The sequence below is a fragment of the Ochlerotatus camptorhynchus genome, unplaced genomic scaffold (genome assembly GCF_037179485.1).
Source record: "Ochlerotatus camptorhynchus isolate MF236.1 unplaced genomic scaffold, CSIRO-AGI_Acam_v1.1 ptg000284l, whole genome shotgun sequence".
Taxonomy (NCBI): domain Eukaryota; kingdom Metazoa; phylum Arthropoda; class Insecta; order Diptera; family Culicidae; genus Ochlerotatus; species Ochlerotatus camptorhynchus.
The window spans coordinates 17,314-43,877 of NW_027040773.1; the positions used below are offsets into that span (position 1 = coordinate 17,314).

At 39.2% G+C, this 26,564-nt stretch overlaps 3 protein-coding genes across 3 annotated transcripts; 2 read left to right on the plus strand and 1 right to left on the minus strand.

The window, feature by feature from the left end:
• Positions 1-9,085: 9,085 nt before the first annotated feature.
• LOC135706608 (uncharacterized) lies at positions 9,086-10,012 on the plus strand. Its single transcript, XM_065228256.1, has 2 exons — positions 9,086-9,176; positions 9,236-10,012. The coding sequence occupies exons 1-2, from the start codon at positions 9,132-9,134 to the stop codon at positions 10,010-10,012; spliced, it is 822 nt and encodes a 273-aa protein (XP_065084328.1). The 5' UTR covers positions 9,086-9,131.
• An 8,348-nt stretch (positions 10,013-18,360) lies between these two features.
• Positions 18,361-19,318, plus strand: LOC135706639 (uncharacterized). The gene is made up of 2 exons (XM_065228282.1): positions 18,361-18,474; positions 18,536-19,318. Exons 1-2 carry the CDS (start codon positions 18,430-18,432, stop codon positions 19,316-19,318), a joined length of 828 nt encoding a protein of 275 aa, XP_065084354.1. The 5' UTR covers positions 18,361-18,429.
• Positions 19,319-22,465: 3,147 nt separating this feature from the next.
• On the minus strand, positions 22,466-23,393 carry LOC135706609 (uncharacterized). The gene is made up of 2 exons (XM_065228257.1): positions 23,317-23,393; positions 22,466-23,257 (listed from the first exon to the last, which is right to left on the minus strand). The coding sequence occupies exons 1-2, from the start codon at positions 23,359-23,361 to the stop codon at positions 22,466-22,468; spliced, it is 837 nt and encodes a 278-aa protein (XP_065084329.1). The 5' UTR covers positions 23,362-23,393.
• Positions 23,394-26,564: the final 3,171 nt, after the last annotated feature.

Genomic DNA, 26,564 nt, shown 5'->3' on the forward strand with positions numbered 1-26,564 from the left:
GGTAGATTTTATGGCCAATTGTTTTGTTCTTTAGTTTCAATAGTTGGACTAGGCAATGATCCAATTTTATCAGAATATAGTTTTGTCATAGAAAAAGGTTGTGTTAGATCATGTTCGTAAAACAAATTCATGAAAGAAGGATACATATGTGGTAATATAGTAACAGGTTTCCTAATGACTACTGACTACTGATATTAGGCAGAATATAATTTTTCAACAAACACGTGTCGGTCGAATTAGGATTTATCCCAGGCTACTATTGTAGAAAAACGTAATTGATAGATATTGGGCGGAACGCGTCGGAATGTTTAGAAAAATAGGGCGCACGCTTGATCCGGTTTAAGATACATTGTTGACTGCTTTCGGGAACGTGATTTCATTTTAATAACTTGTTTACTTGTTTAACCATTGAACGTCGCGTGAAAGTGGAACTTAATGAAGGCATCAGTGCTTTTTCGTAACTTTTAGTTTTCGGATTAGAAAAATCATCGGTTGCAGGCCAGTGTTACCGATTTATATTGGATAATCCAAAGCTATGTTGATCATTATAACATTAAATTTTGAATAACAAATGATAAGACAATCTTATTCAAATGTCGTAATAATACCTCTGACCAAGGAAAAATGATTTATATAGTTTTCATAAAAGTTGACGATACAAATACTAATGAGGAAAGGAATTCCGCATTTCCTTTTCCCAAGTCCTTTTCCTCTCCTTCCCTTTCCTTCTTCTCTTTTCAGAAAGCGAGTAATGGCGCTATAACCATATGCCATATAGGGCTAGGACAAGAGTTAGTGCTCAGGTCCCAACCGCTAGAAGAAAATGGTAGCGAGCAAGGGCGCTATAACCTAGGCGAATACAGCATTCCCTCCGTATAGGTTACGTCCGCACACCGCTCTCTGTTGTCCGTCGACTGAGGTCGGCTGGATCGATTGAGGGATGGCAGTGGGTGGGCGGTGCCGTCAACGCTTGTACGGAGGGAGGATTGTACGCTCGAACACAAGGGGTAAATACCTGTGTTCCATCCCAGGAGATCGGACAACCAAGGAGTGTACATTAACTTTCTTAGCTCTGTCACTCCCAACGATTTATATAGCCTATTTTCAAATCCTGCATACGGAGCGGTTGGTACGGTATGTCCCCGCTCTTTGATTACCTGTGGATTAAATGTTAACCACTGTCTATACTTATTAAGTAGACATGGTAAACATTCACTTCCACAAAAATTAACTAAACGCTACACAGTAGGCCTGGCCGCTTTATTGTTTGTTTCACATCCTTGATGTGCAGCAGGCATTAATAATGACAAGAAAAATGATAGATGTATCATTTTCCAGGATTCTTTCAAGTACTGGCTGTGTATGTGTAGACTAGACTAGACTAGACTAGAATGATTTACATAATTGGAGAGGCTTACTTTCATCTCCTCATCTATAGTATACAATGTCCACTATAAGTCTGATATTTGACGTTAAGCATCTCCAACTATGAAAATCTTTAACTTCACGCATGAAGTAATAAAAACATGATTAACTCATTTTTGATAAAAACTATTATACTTCAGGTTTTTCAACCTTTATCTCCGGTGCCCAGAACGCACTGCAAATTTCGAATGCTTCCAAATACATCCAAGCCGGTTAGTAATTCACGGTACTGTGGCATTTTAAAGTTGGGCAACATTTGCTAGTCTCGTTTATGTCGATTATGGTTAACTACCGCTGATATTTCCTTCCTATATTCTGGAATTCCTTTTCTGCTGATAATATTGTGTACGAAAATCAAACATTGTTCATTCATTCATACCAGCCGTCTGATCGTTATCTAGATAATAGTACCCACGCGCTGAAAGTACCTACTTTAAGGCAATCTTATGAATCGGAAATAAATAAATAAATTATGACGCACGCGTTGCTTATCAAGCCTCCTGACTGTACTGAGCAGTTCCACGCCAACTGACGGATCGATTTTATTTTTCCCTCTCCGAGTTCCATGAAACTTCGCATAATTTTTCACTAGGGGCAATAAACCAAGTTTGTGCCGTCAGCCATTTTGACTCACGCCTAATTTTTCAAAATGGTATATTCGATATTTTTCAATAAATCATAGCACGAAAACGGTTCATCTGATCTAATCTACTTCTTCTTCTTCTTCTTCGAGCCGCCCCCCCCCTTCGATTGTGGTTTTAATTTTAAGAACAATAATAGAAACATTCCAAGGAAATTGAACTATGAATGTCGAGGATAGTTCTAACAAAATATAGAGAAACATTTCTAAGGAATTCTTAGGGTTATTCCAAGGATAATCTAATCACAGACAAACAGACGTAACTCTTTGAAAAAGTTTTTGTTGAAAACATAGTATCTTGAAACATAGGACCTCAGTAACGACATTTCTCAGGTTTCTCGCGGAAAACAAGCTTGCTCGCTAACTCGCAAACAATATTGCATATAAGTTCTATAGAATGTATGGAAACGTCAAAGTGATCCGATGCCAGCGCTGCGGCGAGTAGTTCGCGGAACTGATGATATTCAAATCAACCGTTAAATGCGTGAACGAAGATAAACAATGAAGTGTTACGTCTGTTTGTCTGTAATCTAATGATATTCTTTAAAAAATTCCAAAGAAGAGTTCCAAGGAAATTATGAGTGTTTCATAGAAAATTTTCAATAATATTATGGTGTATAGAAAATTAATTTTTTTTTTCTTCCATAAACAATTGCGAGATCCTGGACATTAGCCTTTAGATGTTTTAAGGGCTGAACGCAATGACAGCGGCAAACGCGCAATGTTCTAAAATTGCGCTAAACGCTGTACCGCTGCCGCTTTGCCGCATTCCTACCCACAATGCATATGCGCGCAAAATCTATTTATTTTTCCTCTTCTGCTGCATGCTGTACGTAAACAAACCACGAAAATGGGATAATTTTGATTGTAGTTTTGAGTTTGGGCGACTGACTTAATGGGCCGACTAATTTCGGATTGAGAAAAACACGTAAAACACCGTAATACAGCACATAATCAGACCGCTTGTATTAATAGCTTTTAACTGGGTAGCTTTAGGTACCCAGAACATGTCCAGATGCGGCCATCATTTTTCTGACTACTTACTTACTACCTTGGATGATTATTTGGTTCACGTCTTGAAGTTTCTGGTTAATTCAAAATTACAAAAAAATACATCTGAAAACATTGAGCACTTCTCAGGTTGCCGCTCAACCACACCGCGTTTTTCCAAAATGTTGAAAAAAACGCGTTTTAGTACAATGCCGCTTTTGCCGCAACGCGCTCATTGTGGGTTGTCAAACGGATTTCAGTGTATTGGAAAATATGCGCATGCCGCTATGCCGCTGCCATAATGTTCAGCCCTTTACTTGGGTGTTGAATATAAACAGACAGAACTTATTTAAAAAGAAAACAGATTAAGGCAAGTTATTTTTATCGCTAGTGGCCGTCCATATACTACGTGCGTATTGTAGGATGGGGGATGTTTGAGTGTATATGGACTTGTACTGATAATTATCCATGCAGCGGTAGAAAGGGTAAACATTTCTGGCATCTTTCATCAAATTTCAACGTAGTTTGTGAACAGTCCCTAATCGAAAAGTTTAGGATTATATACACTGAAAAAAGTTTTCACTTAGTTTCTATTAGGAACGCACATAGTATTTTTCCAAAAACAAAAACAATGATTTTTACCTGAATATCACATAGCATTAGAAATTCTATATGAGAAATCATATAGATTTCATTGGACACATAATGTTCATGTGATTTAGTAGTGCAATTTCCAATTATGGGATCACATGAAAGTTATGTGAAATTCACATGGATATTTTCCACTGGTTATGTGATTTATTTTATGAGTGTAGTCTATAGTGAAGATGATGTTATGATATATTATATGGATAAAAACTCTATGTTACACAATATAAAAAAATACCATTGTTGGTAATTGAAAAAAATTAGTTCCATCAAAATCATCTTACGCAAATCCAAAAAGGACCGTCCATAAAAAACAGTGTATTAAAAACAATCCACCAAACAACTCTTACTAATTCTACTTAGCTACTAAATTAATGCAACCCCTTCCAACCCCTTGAACATAATAACTGTTTATGTTTGATATTATTATCACCATGCTCCTCCATATCGGTCTTTTTTCATAACAGATGCGTAGCTTTTCTGCCTAAAAAATAGATTTTACTTCCATTTCATCAGCTCTTGTCCGATTTATATTTAATATTTTTCAATCGATCAAGAATTGGTTCAAATTGAATTTGTTTATTGGTTAAGCATAGTTCATGCTGAGTATTAAACAAATTTAAGAAATACGTGGGGTTAGGACTATTGTTTAGAAATACAAGATTTCTTTTAATATTTTTTATAAATTACAAAAATAACCACAACTTTAAAAACGTAAAATTAGAATCAATTTTTGATAGATTGGAAACTGTTTCATCACTCACTTCCTTGGGGAAGTAAAGCCGTTGATCCCCGGTTCATGCGTTGATGGGTCGATAGGCAAGGTCCAGGTCCAGAAGCGCTTGCGTCATCGAGGCAACGGTGATCTCGACGGGAACGACGCGCAAGGTTCGAGGTGCAAAACTCGAACGCTGCGCTGCGCGATTGACAGGAAGCGCTGCCTTCCTACTGCTACTGCTGCTGCTGCTACCTTCTTACCCGCCGTCCGAAGCGAAAATGAGTTGAGGCACTTTTTTTTGACTTTAAATGATCTTTATTTCTTGTATTTGTTTGGTTTACATGTACACGCAAACCAAAAATCTATTATTGTCGCGCTTATGTTTAATTCTCATTTGGTGACGGTCGAAGCAACTCCGCCCATAAGGATTATACACAGGTGTGTAACTTTGATAGTATTTTATGGCAGCGGCTTGAGGAGCGAATCCTGGATAAAGAGCCGCCGTGTGTTAAATCAATGGGCGCAGTCGTACCATAGAGGTAACTCTAAGACCACTGGGTCCCGAAGAAAATCATTATTATTTTTGGCTCACTCAGGCTGTGTTCCATTTGGTGAATTTTTACTTAAATTTGACAGATGGAAAATTTTCAAATAAACCTGCTATTCCAGCAGACTTATTTCTGACAGACAAGGAATAAATTTTGACAGACGCTTTCTCGAAAATCGGCCGATCAACAACAGAGGGATTTTCGAACATCTTAATTTATTTTCGAAGTGTCAAATCTAAGTGAAAATTTTCCAAATGGAACACAGCCTCAGTACCAGAACAACGGTCCCAAGCAGTCCCAAGCTATTTCACTCACCCCTGCATGTTCTGCATGAATCCACACACCCCTGATGTTATCTTTCAAACTTTCATAGCGAATCAAAACAAACATAGTGTAGTAATAGAATTTCAACTAGAATAGGGTACGTTAATCGTTTGCTTGGGACCAATAGGCTACTAAAGTGGTGAGCCAATTTAAAATCGTTAGTTTCGTATTGATTGTTGGTCGTACGGCCATAAACAGAAAACAGATGGTATAATCCCTTTTTGAGAAATTATCCTGCCACACACAATACAATGAATGTTAGTTCCATTTCCTATCATCCTCTGTTCATGAACATCGCAGCGAATGTTAGAAGTTGACCTTGCAGGCGATGTAATGGTTTTTTGCCTTTTCTATTTCGTGTTCTATCTGTGCTTTCACCTACACAAGCAAGCATTTGCCTTGATTTTTATGTATAACATGGTAGAACCAACAATCAATACGAAACTAACGATTTTAAATTGGCTAACCACTTTAGTAGCCTATTGGTCCCAAGCAAACGATTAACGTACCCTATTCTAGTTGAAATTCTATTACTACACTATGTTTGTTTTGATTCGCTATGAAAGTTTGACAGATAACATCAGGGGTGTGTGGATTCATGCAGAACATGCAGGGGTGAGTGAAATAGCTTGGGACTGCTTGGGACCGTTGTTCTGGTACTGAGTGAGCCAAAAATAATAATGATTTTCTTCGGGACCCAGTGGTCTTAGAGTTACCTCTATGGTAGAACGACGCACACCCTTGCCTCGAATCTCTCCAGTGATGAGTTGAGGCACAAAAGTAGCGCTGTTTTATAACTTTCAGATTGAAGCAGCACGATGTGCAACCAAATGGTATTAGATTATGACGACTGGGTTTGGGGATAACGTTTATTTCATGAAAACAGTGATAAAATTACCACTTTTTATTTGTAAATTTTTCAACAGTTTTTTTTTATAGAAAATTGAAAAAGCATTTATGGTAGCAGATTATGAAAATTCCTTTCGATTGGTGCATTTGGATTTTAATTTCATCTGTAAATGACAAAGTTATAAGCGATCAAAACCTTACACCTTTTAGTGGCGGTCGCAATTTTAGATTTTCGATTTACCCCCAGTACCTTCCCGTAAGACGTAGTCTACGCCAAAAACTGTTTTTTTTTTACTTCCTAACTAAATACTTAATAAATGCTCTTAAACAGTCAACTAAAGAGATAGATAAATGCAGCTAAATTGAGCAAAGTTGCCAAAAATAATATTTTCTACAATTTTGCTCAATAATGCAACTACCTATAACCGAAGACATCATATCAAGAAGACTGGCAACTTTGCCAGAATCCAAGCGACAGATACAATAGCGCTGCGCTTGAGTGAAAGTGGAAGCAACGCATAGAAAAATGAACAGATGCGCAAACCTTTCTTCTGAGGATGTAATCTTTGCTATCAAATTCGTTCGAAGTATTTACCTTTGAGCGGCAGATGACGCGATTGTTCCTGTCTCATAGCGTTCGTATGAGAAAATGGAAGAGTTTCCAGTCTTCTTGATTTGTTGTCTGCGCTATAACCTCAAATAAAAAGTTAGAATTTGGATTTGGATTCAAATAAGGACCACTCTAACCGGCTTTTTGCTTAAACGAAGCATGATATGATAACAAAACAAGTTTTCTCAAGACGCTTAGTATCTAAAATGACCAAGAACGGAGAAAACAATTTTTTCCTGCTAAATTGGCGATTCGGACCATAGTGCATTGGGGCTCCAAACCATACTTCTCAGGTGATTCGTATTGAGCGTGTGCAGAAATCTTTCATTTGCTTTGCTCTTTGGCATCGACCATGGAATGAACCTGTTCATCTCCCCGATTATTCGGGACGATGTCGACTAATTGATTTGGAACTACTCTCGACACGCTTGCAACGGCTGGTTGTATTGGACATTCTCAAGAATAACGTGGATTACTCGGACCTTCTCCTGCAAATACCTCTCAACGTGAGTTGTGGCACTCTGTACTCGTTACTGTTCCAGAACATAGACGTGTTATGCCTATAACAATCCGCTCAGTTCCTGCCTCAGAGCCTTCAACAACGTCGTGTAATGTTTTCGATTTTAATGTATCCAAAACTTATTTTAAACATAGGATTAAAAACGATACAATACTAGCTAAGACGATGAACAACTAAACAAAAAACGTATGAGCCATTGAAAAGGGAACTGGTACTCAAGTGAGCTAACGATTTCTGATGCTTCCATGGTTACAATTGATTAACTACAAATATGTGGGCAATTATAAATTATCGAATGCTGATAATCGTTTTTTTTCTGTCTGGAACAGTTGACATGATGCAGGAAAAAACTGACCATTGTTTACATAGTCGTATATTGTAATCCGTCTGATCCTAATCTTTGCTCCAGACAATACGCATACCGTGCGATATCTGAGCATTTTTGTATCGTGTGATATCATTATCACGGGAAATCTAAAATATTTTCGTCTAACAATACTGCGGTGTCCGGATTAGATTTCGGCGATACGTTTGTATATACACAGCAAAAAATAATTTTGATATCACGTCAAAGTGGATGCACTACAATCATGTCGAAAATATGGTGTAATATTACTTGCTAAAAAGGACAAAATTATCATTAATACAATGCATGAACTGACATTACGCTGCTTTTACTGCATTTGTTTATTTATGTGGTCATAAAAATTACATGAAATTTTCGACATGATTGTAGTGCATCCACTTTGATGTGATATCAAAATTATTTTTTTGCTGTGTATTATGAGGGTGATTCTGCTTCAATTATGTTTCCTTTAGGAAGAGTAAGCAGAGTAGCGCCTGATAATATTAAAATGTCAATTTGTGTTTGTTTGTAACAAACGATCTAGATTTATGTAGGGAAATTTACATATTCTCGTCAGTCTAAGCAGCGTGCATGCTTCTTTTTACAATGTTGTCTCGTTATCATGCACACAACTGAAGACCTTGTTTGTTTACATTCTTTTGCTGCCTGCTGATTTATGTATTCCAATCGACCTAATTGTTCAAAATTGTCTATAATCGTTTTTTCAACGCTCTAAACTTCCCAGGTGAGTGTGACAATTATTGGCAGCTTCTTTTTCTTCGGCAGCCTTTCAATTTGATTTACGTGTAACCCAATTGTCCTATTATCGGCACCTCTAAATAAGCTGCATTATGTAAAAATCTGGCATGACAAATTTGTTTAGACATCAAAATGTAATCAGTTTGTAACTGATTAACCAAGGAATCGTTTGAATACATCTAACAAGATGTTCTGCTGTACAATTACCGCTTGAAAATTGGTTGCCAAGAATAGTCGTAGGTGCCAAAGCCAAAATTTACCCTATTATATGTCATTGCAACTGACTTTATTTCTTCATCAAATGTTGAATGGAGAAAAGCCTCTTTGAGCTGAGCCATTTTAATATGTGCCATCAGACTCAAAGAGGTGTTCAAACTCGATATTTTGCACAAACAGTACAAATGGCAGCTATGGAAAGGTAATTTTATAACTGAAACAGTTTCATCGAAATAAATTGCCTAGCCAGACGGTCAAAGTCTGATTAGATTGTTACGATTTCATTCATAAATATTTTGACTTCTCGCACCTTACATCCGTTTCGCTGAAGGTACGTATATAGCCTACGCGTTTCTAATGTCTGCGCGATTAATTTTGGCAGATAAAGGTAAACGCGATAAATTCGGATTTGTAATTGTGACACAAATCAGTTCAAATAGTTTAAATATCCATCCACCAGAAGCAAACCATCATTAGCCAGTGACATCTTGAGCAGTCAAATACATCGTGTAGTGCTTTGAAAATAAATTAATTTGAAATGAAGCATTTTGCCATCGTAGCCGTAGTTCTGCTGGGACTAAGTGTAAGAATGAGTCTCTACGTTGATGTTCAGAATCGTTTATCAGTTAATATTTCTTACAGGCCGTACATGCGGCTCGTCCATCATCGGAAAAAGTTCTCGAAGAGATCGAGAAGATACGACCACACTACCAGGAGATCCAGGATTTCGTAATCCACACGGTTAGTGATGCTCGGTTGAACAGCTCGGAACAACTTGCCAAATTCCATTCGGATGTTCTCGTGGTAAAGCAAACATTTGTGGTAGATGCCATCAAGAAGGAGGATGCTCTACTGTTTCAGGTAGACAATCAACCATCAACGGTGGACACATCTTGTCTTTCATTCATAAAGACCTTGGTGGACAGTATCATGAATCTGGCTGGCTCGGGATTCTCTACCTGCGTCACTAAAACTAGTGACAATTTGGAAAAGGAGGTTTCTGCTTTCTACGCATTGCTACAGGATGATGAAATGGAGTACATTGGCATCGGTTTGTTGAACCTTTTCAAGGATGAGAACATCTTCTATTCTCCTGAGTCAATTCTATACAAACTGCAATCGAAGTCCGGTGCAATGGAAGGCTACCCAGAACACGTGCGGGATAATCTGTATCGTACAGGCAACAACTTCGGATCAAATTTGGAATCACTGGAAATGGCCTACATCGGATGTATGACCGACAGTGAACAAATGCTGAAGGATGGTTTCTCTATGGCTCGGAGTCACATGGATTTGACTTGCCGAGCTGTGCAGATCCCGGTACCCAGTACTTCACTACCCGACGTCGTGCCAGAAACTGCACCAGCATGGTTGGACTCTGCAGCTATCCAGCAATTCCGTAATCGATTTGGACTGTAAATTATACGTTGGTTGAACACTTATCATAATAAAGGAATGCTGTACAATAAGAATCACTATTAAGTCAACTGGATCTACGTCTTTGGGGAGATACTGGATACCGGGGGAGGGGTCACATTTTCTTAAATGTTTATACTCTCTGTGCTCGTCATACTGTTTATGTGTAATTCCTAGACAGGTATTAATATTTGCGACATTCCAAATCGTTATCTGTGCAAAATTACATAAAAAAGCTTGTTAACAAGAAAATAAAAACCATGGCCAAAATGTGATGTTCTACAATTGTTTGTTTCCATTAAGTATTTCAAAAATTTACTTTTTTATAAGCCTTGTTTAAAAAATATTGAAAATATACTTTTTGAGATATTTTAGTTCCTACCAATTATGTTTAATTTTTACTTACTTTTTACTCACAGCTTTGGTGCTACAATTTATTGAAAATTGTTAAAGATGCCATTAAAAAAAACATGATCCAAAATGGTCGGTATTTTGCAAAAATGTGAATGATTGCCCATAACACACAATTATGCAACGTTTTATGACAATAGGAGAATGTCAAGCCAACAAAAAAAATTGAAAACCAAAAATTGATATTACAATTGTACCCGTCCACGTGACCAATTAAACCACAAGAAAGGGGATCTAATATCCTTTCCAACAAATTTAAAACATTATAAAATCCGTTTAAAATTAACGAAGATATTACAAAAATAGTGACAAATGAGATTTTGATCTAGTTCTTGCAGAGTTAAGAGTGATATGCGAGCAGTCGATCGGATCGGACGTATTTTTTATTCATCCCAAGCCCCACCCGCTATCATTTGAATAAATTGTAGATTTTTTGTTCTTGATTTGTTGGTGCAGGGATATATTTAAAAGGTAACAGAAGAGATACATGCTATCCAACACATTATGTTGTGCCTACTTTTTTCTCAGTGTACCGCAGCTGTGCCGGCAGTGTCGAGAGTGTCAGTCATCAGACCAACATTGTGTGCTAGCAAATAACGGCATGCTTGGCAACGCAGCCAATTTGACAGTTCAAATGTATTGTTTTGAAGGTGAAGGAACAACACCAGGCTTGTTTCCACTCACTTGCTATAAAACATTAGGGGTATTCACAAAGCGCATCATAAACGTATACACTCTCGTAAATGCGTAAACTTCCATTACACTCCGATGGACCCTGGTATTTTTTCGATAGTGTATAGGTTTACAATGCGCATAGTGAATTATGAAATCATTAGAAGTTATAATGATAATTTATACTAGTAAGATACAAGAAGAGGTTGTAAAGGATGTGTTTGATTCGTAAAACCTGTCAATGCTGCTTTCTTCTTCTTCTTCTTCTTCTTTCCTTTATTTAACGTCGGTCTCTGTTCCGCAATCTAGTGCCAATCACCGACGGACATCGATTGCCATCCTTTGACGGCAATCGAATGTGCAAGGAAGGCAGCTTCCACACCTACGTAGGATATCACACCCAACAACACATGGGCCGGGACCAACGGCTTTACTTTCCTTCCGAAGGACGTGACCAGAGATTTTTATGCCTCAGAAAAATCCCACCGACCTCGGCTGGGATTGAACCCAGACCCATTGGGGTGAGAAGGCAGTCGCGCTTACCACTACGCCACCAGCGCCGGCTAAATGCTGCTTTCAGAGCATCACAATTTGCAATTTTGTGATTCGTGAGCGCTCACTCTGAATGAACGCTCACGAATCATAGAATCGATTACTGTGACGCTCTGGAAGTGAAATTGATAGATTTTATGTGTCGAACACTTGCTGTACAACCTCTTCTTGTAACCTACTAGTACAAAATATCATTACAACATTTAACAATTTCAAAATTCCAAACACCCAGTTTTTATAGCAATTGAGTACACAGCTAAAAAAAGTAGTGTAAATTTCCGTTACTATGATGCACATAAATGGAGCGTCATATATCATACAAGTTTAGATTATAGATCGTGTAAATTTATGAGACATGTCATTCAATATTCCATATATTGTATGCAACTGTCCACTTTTGTTAGCAACATTTCTTGCAAGCTGCTAGTTTACGTGAAAAGGAAGTTTACATGTATGAATGTTTGCATGCATGGATGTTTACATCGCCAGTAAAATTCAGAATTTTTTGGTGTGTAGAAGCAACCCTGAACAACACAACCAAGCAGTAAAATCAAAACCAAGTCGGTGAAACGCCCTACGTCGAACAGGTGGAAAATAATTTAATTTTTTTCTATTCGGCCCAAGCTGTACTCGTGGCTGGGACTGGTCAAGAGTTTGTAGAAGGAAGCCACCCACTGGCTGATGGACTTTCTGTGCTCGGATATTGCGAATCAAATTCCCGTCCAAATACAGCTGGGAACATTAATCGGAACCTAGTGATAAATCGCCACCACCCGTTCCTCCTTACTTTGAGGAGAGTATTTACTTATACGCTTCCCTAATAAAAATAACCATAAAAGAGAGCTTAACGACGTGTCGGGGTATCATCCAAACCATTTGTGGGATAGTTTACCCATCCGGGATACAGTTTGTTTATGGTATTTGTTCATTAGGGTTGTTGTTCTTCCGCTGCGCTGGGCAAACGGGTAAGTCTGACAGCCACCATATATGAGAATGAATAATTCAAAATTATTATTTGTTATTTAATATAATCATGGAAAACACATTTTGTTGCTGAACATCACGACTAACTAATTGCTCGATTCCGGGCAATGAGAAGGCGGAGTCGCTTGCAAAGGTGGGCGCTATGGAAGGCGATATTTACGATCGACAAATCGCCTTCGACGAATTTTTCTTCATTTATCGTCAACAGTCACTCGCCAGCTGGCAAAATAAATGGAGTGAAGGGAGTTTGGGACGATGGTTATATTCAATCATCCCTAAGGTGTCGAAGTGTCCTTGGTTCAAAGGTTTGGAGGTGGGTCGAGACTTCATTCGTGTGATGTCTCGCCTCATGTCCAATCACTATTCGCTAAGCGCTCACTTGTTCCGTGTTGGGCTGGGGGACAGTAATCTCTGTGAATGTGGACAAGGTTACCAGGACGCAGATCACATTATTTGGTCATGTGCTGAGCACCGTGGAGTCAGATCCGAGTTGTACGATTCCCTTCGGGCTCGAGGTAGACAACCTAATGTTCCAGTTCGGGATATTTTGGCTAGACGCGATCTGGAGTTTATGCAACTCATATATGTTTTCTTGAAGAATATTAACCATAGATTGTAAATTTGATTAACCTTGTGTTTAGTTTGTATTTTGTATGTGTGTGTGTTTTTTTTTTTGTAAATTTGTTTCTGTAATAATTGTATAATTACAGAGTTGATATAACGTCGATAGGATTAAGTATATGTTTTAGAAATAGTGAAATTTTTGAATCATAAATCATATTCCAAATCTCCTTTTCCCTCTCCCGATCCAAACAATTGTCATCCACTAACCTCGAGAAGACCGCGAGTAATCGGTTCAAATCCTTTAATTTTAGATTTAAGACATTTATAATGTATAAAGAAAATGGCTCTGTAAAGTTTATTCGATTGTGCCTGTACAAATAAAATAATTAACAAAAAAAATCACGACTAACATTTGAAAATGGTCTAAAATGTTGATTTTTCATAATTATTATGTTTTAAATTCACATTAACTTAAGAACGGCTGGACTAAGGAAAAAAAGTTTATGAAATTTTTTTTATCAAAAATTATGTGTATATCTAAATAAATTATTATTTTTCTAAGAAATGTGCAATTTCTTTATATTTTCCAAATGAATAAAAATAACAAATTGAGCATTTTTCAGCTTACATTTTTGAACCAATTTAAGAGCTTAACTTCAGATTTTCTCTTACAAAAAAAAATATAAAAATTGAAGGCAGTTGTTTTGAGAAAATCAACGTTTTATTTTTTTTACTATGAATTTACATACTTTTTCTTTCAATGTATATTTTTCTCAAAGAACGTTTAATTACCTACAGCTTCTTTTCAGTTGTCATTTTGATCAAATAAATAAAACTCATGTTATGATTTTTTTGAAAAAATAAAATCAATTTTATTAATACGCCTTTTTAAAAATTTACTCTGGAGAAAAAATATCATATACATCTAGATAGAGCTGGAATAAGGGCGAACAGCTTTTGTAAACAATGACTTATATCGATGATTTCAAGGAATTTAAATTGTTAGTTTCCACCGGTTGGTATAAGGTTGATGTTTTGACAAATATGTATAAATGAAACACATGAATAAAATAATTAATTTTCGTTTGGTGCCTAATTTGGGCCCATACATAAATTCAGCAATCGACTAAATTTTCAATAGCACCCCAATTACGATCCACGACCAAGCCATTCCAACCAGGAAAACAGTTCGCGTCCTCGGCGTACTGATCGACCGAACGCTCTCCTTCGACCAGCATTTCCAACAGGTCAAAAAGGAATGCCGCAGTAGACTCAACCTTAACGACTTAAAACGATCTCTAGGCCTCACCGATCCAACAACCGCGATGTTCGGTTCCGGGTGGCGCGAGCCATCATCGGCAGTAGGTTGCTTTACGGGACGGAAATTAATTGTATCGCCTCCGAGAAGCTGGTTAGAACCCTAGCACCTGTCTACAACAGTTACATCCGCATCATATCTGGTCTCCTGCCATCCACTCTAGCAGACTCCGCATGCATCGAAGCGGGTCTTCTTCCTTTCCGGTTCTGCTTAAACGCAAATATTACCACAAAAGCCGCCGCCTTTTCCGCCAAGACCTCCGGACAATAGGATCTTTTTCCTCGACGAGGGGAACAGTGTCCTCCGTACGGCCGCCGACATCGACCTCCCCCAGTGGCCAAAGTCCATTGGCATGGAGAGAAAGGTTGGCACTCTTCACGAATCCAATTAGACAATCGGACCAAGAACCGCTTCAAAGCAGGGGATGCATCCGTGATTCTGCGCAGATCGGTCGCCGAGTTACTTGGGTCCAATTATGCCGACCACGTACACCGGTACACCGACGGCTCCCGATCGATAAAAGGAGTAGGTATCGGGATTTTCGGAGACGGTATTGCTGAAAACAGCAGTCTTCCTCCACAGTGCTCGGTTTTCTCGGCCGAGGCTGCAGCGATCTTTCGTGCCGCTACGATGCCAGCCAACAAACCGATACTTATATTAACCGACTCACACAGCGTCGTTCAAACGATCACCTCGGAAGCACCAAAACACCTATGGATTCAGACGATTATCAAGTACGCCCCACCGAACACCGTGTGCACATGGATTCCGGGACACTGCGGAGTGCCAGGTAACGAGTCTGCTGATCACCTTGCCGGAGCCGGGACATCGGGTCCCAGACTCACCAGCAAGGTACCCCTATAGGACGTTAGACGGTAGATCATGCGGACCATTCGAGCGGCATGGGTTCCGCAACAGAACTGCCTTCATCCGAAAAGTCAAAGGGTCAACTGGACCATGTAGCGAACTGGACAACCTGAGGGATCAACGCGTGATTTCGCGGCTTCGGACCGGGCACACCAAACTCTACTATAACTACTATAACTGCCGTTCCGCAGAAGCTGCATCATCTGCGGGGTACCCTACACCGTCGAACACATCCTGTGCAACTGCCCGGAGTTCCAAAATCTTCGGGAGTCGCTCTGCCTAACTTCCAGCATCAGAGATCTGCTCGGGAATGATACTCGGCAGCACTAGTAACCTTTTTAAAAGAAGCCAAAATCTACCACTTGGTATAGCAGGAATTTCTTTCGGCCGTCGGTACATCTCAGCTGGATGGATTTCCCCTATTGAACCCATGCCAGTTGCGCTCTGTTTTGTTTGGATTAATCGTTTGTAGCTTGTCTTAAATAATTTTGTTTTATGTTGTTCCTCTGTTTCATTATTTTATATATTGTTATTTTTTTCCATATAAGTTGACGAGCCAGCAACCAAAGTTATTTACAAAATGTTAATATACCATGTATTTAGAGGTTACTCACTCTGAGCCCTCTCCTTTCTCCAGAGATAAACTAACCATAGGCTAAAAATCTCCTAAAAAAAGGTGATGAAACAGAAACAGTAGTAATAGGCTGGAAGAAGCTAGCTGTCTAATAATTAGATAAATGAACTCATTCGTTATTGTTCGGTTATCTAAACCAGAACGTTGGAACCCGTTGATTGTTTTAAGGACAGGAAGGCAAAAGAGAAGATTGTCCTTTTCTTGGAATCGGCGAATTACTACCCAGTTCGTTACGTAACTATAGCGCGGGAAGCTTGGATGAAGCTCACCAAAGCGTTCGAGGAAACAGGCTTGACGCGGATATTTGGTTTGTTTTAATAAGGATTGACCTGGAATTGTGCGGAACTGTTTTTGTTGTCCTTCTACTGGCAGGACTGCCTGAGAGGTATCAGCCTATTGTCATGGCTCTCAAGAATTCTGGGTTGGCTATTAAGGGTGAGTCGATCAGGATCATTTTGCTGTAGGAAGAGTCGTTCCCAAGTGAAAAACAGCATTTGTTGCGAAGAGTAAGTTTAGAGAAAAAACGGAAGTTCCCCCTAGCAACTGGAAACTAAAGAGGAATCAAAGAGTGCAAAGTGTCGGAAATGCAGTGAATTTGGCTACATAGCGATGTTCTGTCCGGAAAACCGATGCATTTTGTACGGTACTGTCGCTGATTCAAGGTCCAGAAACGAATCAGTAGTACCACAAACGAAGTGACAGACGACTAACTGGCGAAGAAATCCATTAAAATAATGTGGTTCACTGTAATAGAATTTTCTTGGAAGCTTGTGCCATCATCCACCAGATGGGTTAGTTTTTTTGTTTTGATTTGAACAAAGTTGATTTTGTGTACAATGATTCTTTGACTGTATGACTTTGAGTGTATCATTTTGTCATTTTTTTATGCATTTCAGTTTTGAGTAGAGTGAAAGAGATAGAACCAAAACATTCTAATACATTTGGTGAAAATGCTAGTACAATCCAGTAGTAGTGTTGCCATGTGGTACAATCCAGTAGTAGTGGTGTTGCCATGTGGTACACTGAAAAATTGAAATAGCAGGTTAGTTACCAAAGTTTTCGAGCCGCTCCGTCTGTCACTTCGTTTGTGGTAGTACCTCGATTCTGGAGCAACCCGGCATATGACAAGGGATCTGGAGCTTCTCAAGGACATACGTAAGTCAAATGGGATATTTGTTGTACAGCACTTGTTCGCTAACTGGGCGTTCTTTAACTGGGCGTTCGTTAACTGGGCGTTCGTTAACTGGGATGTAGCGTAGCCCAGTTAAAAAACAGTTATACGAATAGAGCTAATATACTACAGAGGAAGAATAGCGCTGGTGTTCCCTTTGTTCCAATGTTGAATAATACCAGGTACAGAACTGTCAAACTGCATAGTTTTTTCTCGCTTTGACAGTTGTGTCCCTATTAGATGTAAGGAAAAGATGTTTCGACAGCGACGGCAGCGCTATTCTTCCTCTATAGTTTATTAGCTCTATTGTTATACGTCAAAAATAGACGTCACATTTAGTTCGACAATTGGTTAAGGGTTTTCGAATGGATATAAATATTATTTTCATTTCACATCGATAACAAACTTTACACTGTTTCAATTCAATGCACGTGAATTTTTTTTAACGTCGATGGAACAATCAATTGAAGTTCCCCTCAATGTTTTCTGACGTTTGACAAGCCAGCTCAGTTAGCGAGTGGAATTCGCGCGTTAGCGAACAAGTACTGTAGCCAACAAGGAAACGATGAAAATCGAAGCAGGTGGACCGGCCATTCTGTATCCTGTGTGCCAGAAGCATGAAGATGGAATTCCTGTTCACGGCATGCAGTTCATACCGAATCTATCGACAAACCTGTTGTTGTCCAGAAGAAATGGACATTATGGCGCATGATTGTGCGATTACAGCGCACTTCTTCTGTTTCGTATAACGTTTAGAACAATAATGTGGAAATCGGCCAGCACGACCATTATATTGAACAGCACTGTAAAACCAACACGAAACAGGAAAGTAAACAATGAGGACCCAGCGTTTTACGAAACGAAAACAGTAAACCAGCCACACCTTCAATTGAATTTAAGCGTACTAGTCCTTCAAAATCTGTTCCCAAGTTGACTCAAGGTCAAGATTTTCATTCATAAATAATTTTGAATGACTTCACGTACCTAACATCCGCCATGCGGACGTAATTAAGCCGTCGCGTTTCTACTAAGCAAAGATTTATCACCGTATGGATTTCTGCGGGATTAATTTTGGCAGATAAAGGTAAACGCGATAAAATCGGTTTTGCGGCTGTTTGTGGCATAAATCAGTTAAAAGTATAAAAATTGCAACCCACCAGTAGCACACCATCACTAGAGATTGGAAGCCAGGGCAGTCATATACATCGTGTAAATCAAGAAGAGCCTTGAAAATAAATTGATTTGAAATGAAGACTTTTGCCATTGTAGCCGTAGTTCTGCTGGGACTAAGTGTAAGAATGAGTTTTTTTTTATTGATGTTCGGATTTGCTTACCAGGTAATATTTCTTACAGGCCGTACAAGCGGCTCGTCCATCATCGGAAAAAGTTCTCGAAGAGATCGAGAAAGTGCGACCTCGCTACAAGGAGATTCAGGACTTTGTAATCCGCACGATTAGTGATGCCCGGTTGAAAAGCTCGGAACAACTTGCCAAATTCCATTCGGATGTTCTCTTGGTAAAGCAAACATTTGTGATAGATGCCATCAAGAAGGAGGATGCTCTACTGTTCCAGGTAAACAATCAACCATCAACGGTGGATACATCTTGCCTTTCGTTCATCAAGACCTTGGCTGACAGTTTTATGAATCTGTCAGGAACGGGATTCTCCACCTGCATCACTGAAGCCAGTGATAGTTTGGAAAAAGTCATTTCTGCTTTCTACGCATTGCTGCAGCAAGATGAAACGGAATACATTGGCATCGGTTTGTTGAATGTTTTCAAGGGTGAGAACATCTTCTATTCTCCCGAGTCACTTATGTACAAGCTGCAACAAAAGGCCGTATCAATGGAAGGCTACCCTGCATACCTGGAGGATGATTTGATGAAAACAATCAACAACTTGGGTTCAAACCTGGAATCGCTGGAAATGGCCTACATTGGATGTATGAGCACCAGTGAACAAATGCTGAAGGATGGTTTCACAATGGCACAAAGTCACATGAGTTTGACTTGCCGAGCTGTGCAGGTCCCGGTACCCAGTACTCCACAAACCGAAGTTGTACCAGACAGCAATCCCGCGGTGGCCTCGTTGGATCCTGAAGCTATCAGACGATTCCTTGAACGATTTGGCCTGTAAATTTAACGATGGTTAAACATTTGACAAAATAAAAAAATATCTATGCTGTCTATCTATGACTCACTATCAAGCCTCCACCAATACTCAATACAGTAATGGCCCGATTCTGTCAGCCCATCAGACTTATGTCTTTCAATAATTTCACATAACTATAATTCCAAATCTCTCGCATTCATTGCTGTGCCACCATATTTTTCTATTTTCCGATTTTTTAAAACAAGTTGCACCATTTATTGTTTTGCTGTGTGTGCAGTTTATTTTCTTATGCGAAGTTCTTTGGTTTATAATTTAACTAGAACTTTGAAACGCGTTGATGAATTTTGATAAAATTTTCACCAGTCAATAAACGAAAATATTGTTAACAGGTTCTGACTCCGATCACTAGTGATATAATTTCAATCAGGCTTTAAACTTGATAATATTCGATAGGTTTTGGTTTATAGTGGAACGAAGCACGACGCCCTTGTTGATGCTAGGCGTCAAGTAATTAAGGAAGCACCAACTCTGCAAACGATCCACAATCAGTTGCAAATCTTTCCAATCAGCGATCCTATTGATGAGCATGTACATGTTCATGTCGTCAGCATATAATAGTCAGGTGGCAGTAGCCGAGAAAGATTTATAATAAACAACGAAAACAATAGCGGTCTTAATGTACTTTCATAGCGAACGTCAGAGGTGTCCGTAAATACTTAAGATTAGGAAGCGCCAATCTTAACACAAAGCGAGTGGTCCGGGAGATAAGATGTGAACACTGAACCAAACTCTGATGACGGTAAGCTTCAACTTGGATTATCTTTTAAAACAGGCCTTCACTGAAGGATCTGCCTGATGTTTGTTAAGGTTCGTATTTATTAGCACTGATATCGACATCAACACCGCCGAAAAATTGGTGATCGGGATGTAATCCGAAGATAATGCCTGGTGGAACTTGTCACCATGAGTAAGACCTGTAATTCGTGATTCAATAAGTTTAAAAAGTCCATTAATGGTTGCTTTACAGTACTTTTATTAAAACTTCAAAGTTACAGCATTAGATGGTTACATTTCTCCAGTTCGAACGAAATCTCGATCCTTCCTCTTGATGGAGCCCATCAGCGACCCGATCACAGTCAATTTTGCCCGCATTTGCTGGATGTCCTTGACTACCCACCGCTTCGTCGAAGTCTTCTTCTTCTTCTCCGCATTTCAAGCTTATTGCATATCGCATATTAGCTTATTGCGTGCTCTCAACTTAGTGTCCTAGATACACTTCCACAGTTATTAATTGAGAGCTTTCGATGCCTGTACCATTTTTGCATTGGTATAATTGTGTGGCAAGTCCAATCATACTTCTATGCCCAGGGAAGTCGAGAAATTTTCCAACCCGAAAAATTCCTAGACCGGATCGGGAATTGAACCCAGCCACCTCCAGCATGGTCTTGCTTTGTAGCTGCGCATTTACCGACTGAGCTAAGGGAGGCCCCAAGTCGCTCCTTTGAAATCATTAGCTTGGGGACAAAATCGATCTTGTTGGCAGCATACTACACGAGAACCATCTTGGTGTAGGGCATCTGGGCAAACCGGGCCAAAAGATGACTTTGCCCCTATGCTTGAGGATGAATGGCAATATACGCTTTTTCAGGCATTCTTCGATGTAAACGTGGGATGTCATCGTCGAGGATGTGACTAATGGTTTCATTGTCAGGCCACAATCGTGATTGAAATGTGATGCCGTATATGGATTAAGTTTTTCAGAAAAATAAATAAATGCGGCAAACATATCACATGATTTTATGACGCTGCTACGGTGAAATGGTACCACTGCCTTGCCAAAGCCGATATCCTACGTCAAAAAAGTAAAATTATATATGGCCTCTATTTGAGGTCGGCAATGTTGTTATCATCAAAGCCGTACTTAAAAATCTGAATTCCGTCACAACCTTTCTGCTACACCAGCCGCGACGGTAACATTCTTTGTAGGTACAGTTGCTAAGCTCAATCATTTTATCGCAGCAAAAATAACTTTAGTGGTCTAGAGGTGGAGAGAATTCCAAAGGTATTCGAAAATAAATATTTTGGATTTAATTTATCATCCGACTGACCAGTCCTTTCCGATGCTTGATTTTTAGCTTATGGATATTAAATTTTGGATATAATAGTAAAATTGAAACATACTTTAATTGGGATACTGTGCGCAGCATACCGATTTTGCAACGCAAGGGTATTGCAAATAAAAAATACTATTTTATGTGAATCTTGTTGAATAAGGCTGATAGCATATTCAAATAAATTTCAACAATCGAAGGAAAAACATTTGATTTTTCTCTGAAGAATATTTTATATTTTATTTATTAAGATTTTAATGCTTATTACAATTACCGTGTAAGCACCATATCGTGAACAGTTCCATATTCTGAGCGACAAGACATACTTTAAATGCTTGAACATTAATGACCATCGTTCAACTTTGAAGTAGCGTTATTTTTCTTTACCTATGCTATGTACGACCTTTTATAACTGTAAGGCGCTTAAAATGATTAGAAAGTGTTTCTCTACCTCTGTTACTTTGTGTACATGAAGTTTTAAGTTAAAGAGCTCGTCAGCAAAGAAAGTCATGGAAGTCGACAACCGTTTCGGAAAATAAGGAGAACCGCATTGTAGTTTGAATTTAACGACCAACAAAAGCTCAACTTCCCGGCTAAATATTGCGGATCTTAGGAAAAAATTCCATCCGGCGGCTACCGTAGAGTTCTACCGCAACTGTCAAAGTTCTACCGCCAGTATGAAAATTAGCTGAATATGTGTGCATTGACAAGATTGAAGCCTTGTTTATTTGACAGCTGCGGTTAAACTTCTTCCTCGAATTATCTTCGCTTTTTAAATGTTGAATAATTATCCATCCAGATTTATTTAATAAAAGTACTTAAATGTTCAGTCTACACGGCTATAAGACATATTTTTTAAATAGCAAAATTGTTTTCATTCAGATCCGGTTGCATTGAGATCATTTTAACCGTTCAGAATATGGTGCATGCACGGTAACAACAAAACAATTATATCGCTTGAATCTGACGGTACCCAGTTAGTCCCCAAGATCCAGTAGACTTGGTAGTGGATTACACTGTACAGCATAATGCCTTTATTTTGATCAAACTATCGCTAAACTTACAGTCCAAATCGCTCACGGAATCGTCTGACCGCTTCAGCCTTCAACGGTCCACCTTCCGGCACAACTATGGTCTCTACCGCATCAACGTCAGAACCATGGCTAGAGGATACCGGGACCTGCACAGCTCGGCAAGTCAAACTCATGTGATTTTGTGCCATAGTGAAACCATCCTTAAGCATTTGTTCACTGGTGGTCATACATCCAATGTAGGCCATTTCCAGCGATTCCAGGTTTGATCCCAAGTTGTTAACTGTTTTTATCAAATCATCCTCCAGGTATGCAGGGTAGCCTTCCATTGATACGGCTTTTTGTTGCAGTTTGTATAGAATCGACTCGGGAGAATAGAAGATGTTCTCACCCTTGAAAACGTCTAACAAACCGATGCCAATGTATTCCGTTTCATCTAGCTGCAGCAATGCGTAGAAAGCAGAAATGACTTTTTCCAAACTATCACTGGCCTCAGTGATGCAGGTGGAGAATCCCGTTCCTGACAGATTCATGACACTGTCAGCCAAAGTCTTGATGAACGAAAGGCAAGATGTATCCACCGTTGATGGTTGATTGTCTACTTGGAACAGTAGAGCATCCTCCTTCTTGATGGCATCTATCACAAATGTTTGCTTTACCAAGAGAACATCCGAATGGAATTTGGCAAGTTGTTCCGAGCTTTTGAACCGGGCATCACTAATCGTGTGGATTACGAAGTCCTGGATCTGCTTGAAGCGCGGTCGCACCCTCTCGATCTCTTCGAGAACTTTTTCCGATAAAGGACGAGCCGCATGTACGGCCTGTAAGAAATATTGGCTGGTAAGCAAATGTGAACATCAATAAAGAGAATTATTCTTACACTTAGTCCCAGCAGGAATGCGGCTACAATGGCAAAACTCTTCATATCAATCCAACTTTGTTTTTCAAGGCTTTTCGTAATTTACACGATGTATTTGACTGCACTAATTTTCACTCATAAGTGATGGTTTGCTACTGGTGGGTGGCAATTTTTATACTTTTTAACAACAAGCAAAAATTAATTTTATCGCGTTTACCAATATCTGACGAAATTAATCCCGCAGAAATTCAAGCCCCCTGGTGATAAATCATTGCTTGGTAGGAATGGTAGGGGTAGGCGGGGCATAGTGGGCATGTTAAGCATTTCACCATACATCTAATAAAGTAAGCAATATAATTGTACATTTGCAGCGTTAATTCTTGGAAAGGTATCTTATTATCATAAACTGACCGTTGAAATGTGAAAAAAATGAACGAGATGAAAAACCACATGTTTTTGGAACGTGTGAAATTGTGAATCTAAGATACCAGGTGGGGCAGCCACGTTTTGTACAAATTGATTGTTTCATGTATACTCTTGAAAGGTTAAACCTTTGTCCAAATGTCTACGAGGTATTAGTGGATTGAGGGGTAGAATACATTCCGGAAACCCCTGAGCCAGTCTTTGCCAGCCAGTTGACTCTCGACGTTTAACGGGTGCTGTATTTTATTCCGAACCGCCACCTGAAAAGCCAAGCTGCGGATGTCTTGAACAGTTATTCCGTAACAGGAAACTTCCAGCTTTAGGATATGCGACACCAGTTCATTTTCCTCAGCGTCCAAAAAAAACAGTAGCAAATGATCCGATATGCTTTTGGTGGAGTCACCGAAATAACGTAACGTCCTAGAGTTGTACGTGGACCCCAATACTCACGAGACGTTTGATTCACGGATTCCCCACGGTTTACTGCTTCCACTGTCCTTTGACCACTTTTACAGAACTGAACTCTTCTTGTAATTGCGGACAATATTACCGACACTTGCGATACGCATCAAAACAAAAACAAACCACTGCTAAATTCGTGAGGTTACTTTCTTTTCTCTGCTCACTCTACCCATCCGACGGTTGCTCACTATGTCCCACTAGAGTGATGCAAAATTTGAAATTTTCGCTCCACAATACTTAAACGATTCCAAATCGGATCCTGACTAACCTCTCAAAATTTGAACCCATTTGGTGAGAAACTGAGATGGCACAAACCAATTGAAGTTTGTATGGGAATTACTATGGTAAAACCAAGATTTTTGTTCATGTCTATTTAATAATTCACCATATTTGTCTGCATCAAAAGTTTTCAACTGTACTTGTAGGAAATTTTCCCAGCTACAACTTTGCTCAAGACTACTTTTTAATTAAATGCAAGGATCGAAGGTTATCAACGGTTCAATGCACTGATGTCTTATGATCATGCTCAATAAACTGGTCAGCAGGCAACATTGGCGTTTCTGGGGCGTTGAATAGGACACACAAATCATGGCTACTATGTCACACTTAGGGCAGTGACAAGGCCTATACCAACAGCAGCGTTTGACAGTATGCAGCATGTCCCGGGCTCAAATAATTTATTTTGCTGTGCTGGGCCCGCTGTCACGGTATAACATGTAGCCTACGCGCCTGCCACTGGGCTAGTCACACTGCAAAACACAGTGTTGCCTACAGAGCAGCTGCTTGATTATGTCATAAGTTTACCAATCTCTTAAATAATTAATAACTTTTTCTTGTCTCGTTTTACATAGAAACAATCTTGAGCAAAGTTGTAGCTGAGAAAATGTTCTATAAGAATGGCTATCGAACTGTTCCGCAGCTCAATATGGAAAAAGACTAGAAGGCAATGAACAAAAAGTTGAGATTTCCCATAGTAATTTACATGTAAACTTCAAATGGTTTGTGCGAAGTCTGTTTCTAACCAAATGAGTTGTAACTTTGAGAGGCTAATCAGGACCCGATTTGAAACCATTTAAGCACTGTGGAGCAAAAAAGCCAAATTTTGCATCAGTCTAATGCCCCACCCTATGTAAAAAAATCAAATTGTAGTATTGATATCAAATTGAATACATATTATGTATTCATGTAATATGATGCAAACAGTCTGCTTATGCTTTGAAAACATGTTTAAGCTAAATCAATACCTACGACGCGGTATTCTGAGTTCTTAAAACCTTATTTAGGATCATCTGATTTTTATATTGCGTAGACAAGATATGGCCCAACTTACACATTTTACGACATTTTTCAAAGTTTAAATGCGTTTTACACAATAATTGTCTAGAAATTAATTGCAGTGACGGTATTGAATTAATTTATTTTATTTTCTATTTTGAATAAATAGAAATTTCTGGCTAAAATACAGGGTGCTCATTATGCCCCACCTGTTCACAATAGTCCCTCCATGTATGCGGTTGGTGGTACCGTACACCCCCCGCTGATTATCGGCTGTCCGTTAACCAATTGCGCTGATTTTTTGTATGTGATTAGTGTCAACCATAAATCAGTTATACACAGAAAATCAGCTCACTTGATTGAAGGACAACTAAGGCATAGCGGTGGGTGCACGGTACCACCCACTGCCTAAATGGAGGGATTTTTGTATGAAGGATGAAATCATTGGCAGTTTGTGTTAATGTTTGGAAACTAAAAAGAACTCATGATCTAAATTCCAATGGGAGGTCGATTGTTCCTGGTGTGCATCGTTTGAATTTGCTTCTCGTATTTTTTAAGTTGTATTAATATTCGTTCAAACAGGTCAATAGTAATCAGTTTCCACTGCCTTATCAATCAGCCATTATTTCATTGCTGTATTTTATTGAGTTAGATAAAATCTTTCCGGCAGATTTCGATGAATTACGATAAGAAACAGTATGCACAAGCTTAGCTTTGGGATTTCCGCCTTAGAAATTATAACGTCCGGTTGTAATGATTTACTTTGTGAAGGGCCAGCCACATTAGATCCGGATTTGACACGTTGCGGCAAAGTGACAGCTGGCTTAGCTAGCTTTAGTGTCTTACTGTCAAATTTACGTCAACGCAACGCAAAAGGGTCTAATGTACCTTACACCGTGTTGCCAGATCTGAGTTATCGACATTCCTCAGGGCCCGAGGAAAACAACCCGCGATACCCGTTAGAGATGTATTTTTAAACCGGATAGATCTGAGGATTTAGTAGTTAGTGTCATCTTGTGTTCTCCCAAGTTGTTAGCTGCCCATCGGTGTCTCCATGCAGGGCTGGTAGCGAGTCACTTTTTAGTGACTTGGTCACTTTTTTCAAGCCA